Source organism: Boleophthalmus pectinirostris, unplaced genomic scaffold (genome assembly GCF_026225935.1).
Source record: "Boleophthalmus pectinirostris isolate CB_2022bp ecotype Guang Dong unplaced genomic scaffold, ASM2622593v1 HiC_scaffold_12, whole genome shotgun sequence".
Classification (NCBI taxonomy): domain Eukaryota; kingdom Metazoa; phylum Chordata; class Actinopteri; order Gobiiformes; family Gobiidae; genus Boleophthalmus; species Boleophthalmus pectinirostris.
Window position 1 is genome coordinate 40,551,951 of NW_026571018.1, and position 10,000 is coordinate 40,561,950.

Below are 10,000 nucleotides of genomic sequence, written 5' to 3' on the forward strand. Positions count from 1 at the left end.
ACACACACAACACACACAACACACACAACACACACACAACACACACAACAACACACAACAACACAACAACACAACACACACAACACACAACACACACAACACACACAACAAACACACAACACACACACACAACACACAACAACACAACAACACACACACACAACAACACACAACAACACACACAACAACACACAACAACACACACACAACAACACACAACAACAACAACACAACAACACACACACACAACAACAACACACACAAACAACACACAACACACAACAACACACACACACAACACACACAACAACACACACAACACACACAACACACACACAACACATAACACAACAACAACACACAACAACACACACAACACACACAACAACACACAACACACACACACAACAACAACACACACAACAACACACACACAACACACACACAACACACACAACAACACACAACAACAACACACACAAACACACACAACACAACACACACAACACACACACAACACACAACAACAATAACACACAACAACACACACAACACACACACAACACACACAACAACACACAACACACACAACACACACACACAACACAACAACACACACACACAACAACACACAACACACAACAACACACAACACACAACAACACACAACACACAACACACACACAACACACAACAACACACAACACAACAACACACAACACACAACAACACACAACAACAACACACACACAACAACACACACAACAACAACACACACACAACACAACACACACACACAACAACAACACACAACAACAATAACACACAACAACACACAACAACAACACACAACAACACACAACACACAACAACAACAACACACAACACAACAACAAACACACACAACAAACAACAACACACAACAACAACACACAACACACAACACACAACAACACACAACAACAACAACACACACAACACACACACACACAACACACAACACACAACAACACACACAACAACACACAACAATAACAACACACACACAACAACACACACAACACACACAACAACACACAACAACACACACAACACACAACAACACACACAACACACACACAACAACACACACAACAACACACACACAACACACACACAACACACAACACACACAACACACACAACACACACACAACAATAACACACAACAACACACAACAACACACACAACACACACACAACAACACACACACACAACACACACAACAATAACACACAACAACACACAACAACAACAACACAACACAACAACACACACACAACAACAACACAACAACAACAAAACACACAACAACACACAACAACAACACACACACAACACAACACACACAACAACAACACACACACAACAACACAACAACACAATGACAACACACAACAACACACAACACAACACACAACAACACACAACAACACATAAACACACAACAACACACAACAACACACAACACACACAAACAATAACACACAACAACACACACAACAACACACAACAACACACACAACAACACAACACAACACACACAACACAACAACACACACAACAACACACAACAATAACACACAACACACACACAACAACACACACAACAACACACAACACACACAACAACACACACACAACAACACACAACAATACACACACAACAACAACAACAACAACACACACAACAACACACAACAACACACAACAACACAAACAACAACAACACACACAACAACACACAACAACAACACACAAACAACACACAACAATAACACACACAAAACACACACAACACACACACAACTAACACACAACAACACACAACAACACACACACACACACACAACAACACAACACAACAAACAATAACACAACAACAACAACACAACACAACAATAACACACAACAACACACACAACAACACACAACAATAACACACACAACACACAACAACACACACAACAACAAACAACACAACACACACAACAACACACAACACACACAACAATACAACACACACAACAACACACAACAACACACAACAACAACACACAACACACAACACACACACAACACACACACAAACAACACACAACACAACAATAACACACACAATAACACACAACAACACACAACAACACACACACACACACAAACAATAACACACAACAATAACACACAACACACACAACAACAATAACACACACAACAACAACACACAACAACAACAACACACAACAAACACACACACACACAATAACACACAACAACAACACACAACAATAACACACAAACAACAACACACACAACAATAACACACACAACACACACAACACACACAACAATAACACACAACAACAACACACAACACACACAACAATAACACACAACAACACACACACAACAACACACAACAACAACACACAACAATAACACACACAACACAACAACACACACAACAACAACACACAACAATAACACACAAACACACACAACAACACACAACAACACACAACAACACACACAACAATAACACACACAACACACACAACAACACACAACAATAACACAACAATACACAACAATAACACACAACAATAACACAACAACAACAACACAAAACAACAACTATTACATTAATAGTAAATCATTCTCTCATAGTTTACAAATGATTAATAAATGTTCAAATGGTTAGTTCATGAGTAACTAAGTATGAAATAATTATGAGTAACTATTTACAGCACAGGTAAATTAAATGCAAGTGCTAATTAAGGTAGTAATTAAGTAGTTACTAAGCGTGAATCATTATTAATTAAGTCTTTGTTCATTATTAATTAAGTCTTTTTTCATTATTAATTAAGTCTTTGTTCATTATTATTTAAGTCTTTGTTCATGCTTTATTACGGCTAAATAAGATGTAGTTATTATAAAGTGTTACCATTAACTTTATAAACTATAAATGCACCAGATCTGATGGACTGTGTAGAAATTTGGGTGTCAACATGTAAAACTCACCTACAGCCGTTATTTATTTTATAAAAAAGGGTCTTGAGAATTTTCACCAACAGTCACTGTAGATCCGTTCAACTGAAAGTGTTGAAAAGACATGACACTGTCGACTGAAGTCTCCTCAAAGTCAAGTATGAAGCAAAGTGCAACGTATCACCTGTAAATAATCAAAGTCTGTTTGAGAAAAGAACAAACGACTGCAGTTTAAAAGGAACCGACATGTTTAAAAAAAAAACTTATTCAGAACCAAGTTTGTGGAGCGAAGCGTCGCTGTGAAAGGACTAAACTTACAGAAGAGTCTTGACAAAGAAAAGAATCAAGTCCAATGACGACATTTAAAAAACACATCAAGTCAAATGCAACGTGTTTGTATGAAAAAGAAAACTAAGTTGTGGTCCATAAACGTGAAGATTTCTGTTTGTAATTGATGAATAATTGTGCCTTAACTGAAATGTTCTGATTTGAAATGTTCTAAAGTGACTCTCTGTGTTGATGTTTTGTTTGGAAAAGGGAAAAGGAGCAGAGAACAGAAGATTAAGACTCTTCTTCTTCTTTCTGCTCCTTTTCATTCATTTCTTGTGTTTGATGTTATGGCACTGTTGAGTTTTTTTTATACTTTATGAATGAAATAAATAAACAAATAAAAATTTAAAATATATATACAACATTATACAACATTAGAACTAGAGCTGAGTACCGAAACTCTGTTCCAAGTACCGTATTTTCCAGACTATAAGTCGCGCTGAAGTTTAAGTTGCCCCAGCCAAAAAATGCACAATGAAGAAGATAAGTCACATGTTTTGGGAGGAACTTAATTTTATCAAATGAAAGACCAGGAGCCGACATTTCCTGTTGAAAGTGAAGTTGTAGTAAAAACAACAGAAGAGAAGAACAGACTGTTAACGCTGTCACATATTTGACAGTTCTTCAGATAAACTAGAAACAACAGAACAGAACAAGTTGAACCAAACTCTCCGTTTCACTCCAAATCACTAAATCACTTCAGTTCTTCATCCTCGTGTCACTTCTGAACAACTCCGACACCTCCAGTTAAATCCAGCTTTTAACCCACGATGAGCTTTTTGTGTTTTCTCCAGTCCCTCACTTTTTTCTCGCTCACTCCAAATTTTCTTTCTGCTGCTCGATTTCCGTTTTGGACTGCAGATTTCACGGCTTGCATCAGGACAGAGTCTCTTTCTGCAGGAGACATGCGCAGTAGAGTGAAGTGACAGTGGTACAGGAGGAACAGGAACAGCAGATACTCACACACAAGACTAGAGCGCCCCCTGTCGGCACAAACGTGAAATTATACATTTTTAAAAATATATATCACACCTGAGAATAAGTCACAGGAAACACACAAACCACGAAAAAAAGTGCCACTTATAGTCCAAAAAATACGATAAGAACTGTAGTGTACAGAAGTTTGGTAGTTTGGTAGGTTGGTGACCTCTCTGTTCGTTCCTCAGAACCTTCTTCAGGACTCCATAGAGTTGTGCAGGTTTCCTCCTCCTCCAGACGCCGTTTGTCGTCTTGAAAACTGCACAGGTTCTGTTAAGAAAGAAATTTACTTCACTGACCCGGATTTTAAGGTGAGTCCCTCTGGTCCGTCTGTAACGAATATCACCCTGATGTCCTGATGTCCTGATGTCCTGATGTTCTGATGTAGTTTCCTGGTCACACACACAGACCTGGAGTCGTGTTTTGTTTCATTCACATGTTTAACACGAACTTGCACATTTTGCTTGAGTTCTTCTCTCAAACAGAAAACACTCTGTTCCACTTTGTGATGTCACAGACTAATAATAAAGAGTCACTCAAATGTGAATGAAACAAACACAACTCCAGCTCTTCGTGTGACCAGGAACATTAGAACATTAGAACATTAGAACATTAGAACATTAGAACATTAGAACATGACTTAAAGCTCACAGGAGTCAGTTTTGTGTGATAAAGGAATTTTAAAGAGCTGCAGCCTGTGTTTTAAGTGTGTTTTTGTGTGTTTTAAGTGTGTTTTTGTGTGTTTTAAGTGTGTTTTTGTGTGTTTTAAGTGTGTTTTTGTGTTTTAAGTGTTTTTGTGTGTTTTAAGTGTGTTTTTGTGTTTTAAGTGTGTTTTTGTGTGTTTTAAGTGTGTTTTTGTGTGTTTTTGTGCGTCAGGGCTTTATTCAGATCCTGTGCTGTCAGAGCTGCAGTGTGGAGTACCACATGAGCTGCTGGAAGAGCCTCAAGAGTCTGCACTTCTATGAGAAGAGTGAGAAGGTCTGTATCAGTGTGTGTGTGGTCCTGGTCCTGGTCCTGGTCCTGGTCCTGATCTGATGTCTGGACCTTGTCTGTTGCAGGAGTTCCTCAGAGACCCGTGTTTGACCCCAGACTGCGGTGGGCAGATAAACTCAATAAAGATCTACGGTCCCACAGGCCTGGTGAAGTGTAAGGTGAGTCTGAGGGCTGAGGGCGCCTCCTGCAGGCCACACACACATCTGTACCTGACACGTTTGTTCTGACTCTTCTCCTCTTCTTCCTTCTCCAGTTTGAGGTGGCCATTCCCAAACCTGTGACGCCGAAGAAGCCTAAAGTCAACCAGAGGTGCACCAGGTGAGACTGAGCCCCTACACACACTGACGCTAACTGAACACAATCTGACCACAAAGACCATTCCCATTCCTGCAGTAGACATACATGTAGAGCCCCCCCCCCCCCGAGTCCAGATGACTCAGACGTGTTTGTTTTTCAGTATAAAGAAGTTACAGTCTAAAGAGGAGCGTCTGGTCCGGAGGAAGCAGCACAAACACGTCTCTGAGCTCTGTGAAGGAAACGCCTCAGAGTCTGATCCAACCAACGACCACGTCACCGACACCACACCTACAGGTCAGGACCACAACACCTACAGGTCACCTACAGGTCACCTACAGGTCAGGACCACAACACACAGGTCATACAGGTCACCTACAGGTCAGGACCACAACACCTACAGGTCAGGATCACCACAGGTCACCACAACACCCACAGGTCAGGACCACAACACCCACAGGTCAGGACCACAACACCCACAGGTCAGGACCACAACACCTACAGGTCAGGACCATGAGTGTTATTTCATTGGTGCGACTGTTTTTGGGATGGAGTTTTGTCTTAATCTTGTGTTTTTCTTCGTGTCGTAAACGTGGGGTAACAAGAACCGATTAATCCGTCACGACCGGCTCCCGATCGATAATTGCAGGTCACTGGAAAATCAAACCTGTTTTTGAGTCCAGTCGCCTCGTGAGGGTTTCTCTCTGTTCAAGTCGTTCAGTGTGAGAACATGAATCGCGAGCTGTGAACTTTTAAACCGTTTGAGCTGAGGCTCAGTGAAAACATCGGAAATATCACACAGTGTACGCCCAGAGTTTTAAAAACTCGAGGACCTTCGTCTTTTCACATAAAGTCCAGCCAAAAACCTAGTCCATAACTGGACTCTGCCGGATCAGAATTCATTTTAAAATAACTAAAGAACTAAAACATCCACTCTAAGCCCTGAAGTCTTCAGACCTTCTGCAGATCTTCCACATGTGCAGTGTCTTTGTCCTCACTGTTGTGAAGGAACTTAAAGTGACTCTCACAGATGTAGATGTTCTTTTTTCCAGTTCGTACTGATGTAGATGTTCTTTTCTCCAGTTCGTACTGATGTAGATGTTCTTTTCTCCAGTTCGTACTGATGTAGATGTTCTTTTCTCCAGTTCGTACTGATGTAGATGTTCTTTTCTCCAGTTCGTACTGATGTAGATGTTCTTTTCTCCAGTTCGTACTGATGTAGATGTTCTTTTCTCCAGCTCGTCTCCACTTCAGGGACCACGTTCTCCTGCAGATCAGCCAGCACCTGGAGCTCCTGTGTGAGGAGAGCAGCTCGTGTGTGTCTCTCCTGAGCCTTCGCCTCAGGCCGTGGTTGCAGCTGGACGTGTCCAGAGGGAGTCCTGTGGCCCGGAGGCTCCTGCAGAGTCTGGATCAGCCCGAGGCGTCTCTGGGGGGCGCCGTCGAGCTGCTGCTGGAGCGAAGGAACCGAGTGTGGGCACGAATCCTCATCCAGTCCCTCAGCGACAGCCAGGACCTCCAGCCCAGAGTCTACAGCTGGGCCCAGAGCCTCGAGTCTGCAGGTCAGTCTGGGTCTGGACTAGAACCAGGACCAGGGCCAGAGTCAATCTGGGTTCAGGGTCAGTTCTTGGGATCGGTCTGGGGTCAGTCTGGGGCCAGGGTCGGTCTGGGGTCAGTCTGGGGTCGGTCTGGGGTCGGTCTGGGGTCGGTCTGGGGTCGGTCTGGGGTCGGTCGGGGTCAGGGTCGGTCTGGGGTCAGGGTCAGTCTGGGGTCAGTCTGGGGTCCAGGGTCGGTCTGGGGTCAGGGTCTCTGGGGTCGGTCTGGGGTCAGTCTGGGGTCAGTCTGGGGCCAGGGCGGTCTGGGGTCAGTTCTTGGGATCGGTCTGGGGTCAGTCTGGGGTCAGTCTGGGGTCGGTCTGGGGTCAGTCTGGGGCCAGGGTCGGTCTGGGGTCGGTCTGGGGTCAGGGTCGGTCTGGGGTCAGTCTGGGGTCAGTCTGGGGTCAGTCTGGGGTCGGTCTGGGGTCAGTCTGGGGCCAGGGTCGGTCTGGGGTCAGTCTGGGGTCAGTCTGGGGTCAGTCTGGGGTCGGTCTGGGGTCGGTCTGGGGTCGGTCTGGGGTCAGGGTCGGTCTGGGGTCGGTCTGGTCTGGGTCGGTCTGGGGTCAGGGTCAGTCTGGGGTCAGTCTGGGGCCAGGGTCGGTCTGGGGTTGGTCTGGGGTCAGGGTCAGTCTGGGTCGGTCTGGGGTCGGTCTGGGGTCAGGGTCGGTCTGGGGTCGGTCTGGGGTCGGTCTGGGGTCAGGGTCAGTCTGGGGTCAGTCTGGGGTCCAGGTCGGTCTGGGTCGGTCTGGGGTCAGGGTCAGTCTGGGGTCAGTCTGGGGTCAGTCTGGGGCCAGGGTCGGTCTGGGGTCAGTTCTTGGGATCGGTCTGGGGTCAGTCTGGGGCCAGGGTCGGTCTGGGGTCGGTCTGGGTCAGTCAGTCTGGGGTCGGTCTGGGGTCGGTGGGGTCGGTCTGGGGTCAGGGTCGGTCTGGGGTCAGTCTGGGGTCAGTCTGGGGTCAGTCTGGGGTCGGTCTGGGGTCGGTCTGGGGTCAGGGTCGGTCTGGGGTCAGTCTGGGGTCAGTCTGGGGTCAGTGGGGGGGTCGGTCTGGGGTCGGTCTGGGGTCAGGGTCGGTCTGGGTCGGTCTGGGGTCGGTCTGGGGTCAGGGTCGGTCTGGGGTCAGTCTGGGGTCGGTCTGGGGTCAGTCTGGGGTCAGTCTGGGGTCAGGTCGGTCTGGGGTCGGTCTGGGTCAGGGTCGGTCTGGGGTCAGTCTGGGGTCTCTGGGTCAGTCGGTCTGGGGTCGGTCTGGGGTCGGTCTGGGTCAGGGTCGGTCTGGGGTCAGTCTGGGGTCAGTCTGGGGTCTCTGGGTCAGGGTCGGGGTCGTCTGGGGTCGGTCTGGGGTCAGGGTCGGTCTGGGGTCAGTCTGGGGTCAGGGTCAGTCTGGGGTCAGTCTGGGGTCGGTCGGGGTCAGTCTGGGTCGGTCTGGGGTCAGGGTCGGTCTGGGGTCAGTCTGGGGTCGGTCTGGGGTCAGGGTCGGTCTGGGGTCAGTCTGGGGTCGGTCTGGGGTCAGTCTGGGGTCAGTCTGGGGTCAGTCTGGGGTCAGGGTCAGTCTGGGGTCAGTCTGGGGTCGGTCTGGGGTCAGGGTCGGTCTGGGGTCAGTCTGGGGTCGGTCTGGGGTCAGGGTCGGTCTGGGGTCAGTCTGGGGTCACTCTGTAAGCATGTGTGTCTCCTTCAGGTCTGAGGGCGGCTCAGTTCTTCATGGAGCGTTACTCGGAGGAACTGGAGCGGTTGGACTTGTCTCTGCTGCTTCGCTTCGGTCCGGTTCAGGAGATCATCCTGGAGAAGTTGGGCGGTAAACCTGAGATGTTCTCGTCTTTGGGGCTCACGCTCACAGAGTATCTGCGCCAGTCTCCCGCCCACGACATGAGGCTGTTCATCTGGGCCCTGGAGGAGCATCGGCAGCACTACAAGTCCTGCCAGTCCATCCTCGACCAGTATTTTGATATGATGGGTACGACCGAGCGGCGCCGGCGGCTCCTGAAAGTCGACACCACTATACAAATATATATATATATATATATATATATATATATATATATATGTGTGTATATGTGTATACTCTTTACATCTATACAACTATAATATACTCTGTACAATTATGCATATATACATATATACGTTTATACGTTTATACATCTATACCGTAAAACACCAAATAATCTCTGGGGCGTTTATTTGAGTCACTGAACAGACCAGGCTTTTATTTGAGACCAGTGGCAGTTTGGGGCAGGAGATGATCCTTCCTCACAGAAATCCTGCTGCACCGGCGTTTAAAAGACCTGGATTTATTTGGTATTTTATGGTACATCTATAGATTTATACATCTACATGTTCTACACATTTATACATGTTCTACACATTTATACATGTTCTACACATTTATACATGTTCTACACATTTATGTTCTACACATTTATACATGTTCTACACATTTATGTTCTACACATTTATACATGTTCTACACATTTATGTTCTACACATTTATACATGTTCTACACATTTATACATGTTCTACACATTTATACATGTTCTACACATTTATACATGTTCATTTATACATGTTCTACACATTTATACATGTTCTACACATTTATACATGTTCTACACATTTATACATGTTCTACACATTTACACATTTATACATGTTCTACACATTTATACATGTTCTACATGTTCTACACATTTATACATGTTCTACACATTTATACATTTATACATGTTCTACACATTTATACATGTTCTACACATTTATGTTCTACACATTTATACATGTTCTACACATTTATGTT

At 45.3% G+C, this 10,000-nt stretch overlaps 1 protein-coding gene across 6 annotated transcripts in view; it reads left to right on the forward strand.

Moving 5' to 3' along the window:
* ttc3 (tetratricopeptide repeat domain 3) overlaps positions 1 to 10,000 on the forward strand; it is a 53,130-nt gene that overhangs the window by 29,931 nt on the left and 13,199 nt on the right. For all 6 annotated transcript variants that reach the window (XR_008631594.1, XM_055148956.1, XM_055148957.1 and 3 more), the window contains 7 exons: positions 4,525 to 4,647; positions 5,213 to 5,314; positions 5,395 to 5,487; positions 5,583 to 5,647; positions 5,787 to 5,920; positions 6,862 to 7,182; positions 8,887 to 9,162. Coding sequence is in view for 5 of the 6 variants with exons in the window: in XM_055148956.1 (XP_055004931.1) it covers positions 4,525 to 4,647; positions 5,213 to 5,314; positions 5,395 to 5,487; positions 5,583 to 5,647; positions 5,787 to 5,920; positions 6,862 to 7,182; positions 8,887 to 9,162 (1,114 nt within the window). In the remaining variant the exon portion in view is untranslated. The remainder of the gene's footprint in view (positions 1 to 4,524; positions 4,648 to 5,212; positions 5,315 to 5,394; positions 5,488 to 5,582; positions 5,648 to 5,786; positions 5,921 to 6,861; positions 7,183 to 8,886; positions 9,163 to 10,000) is intronic.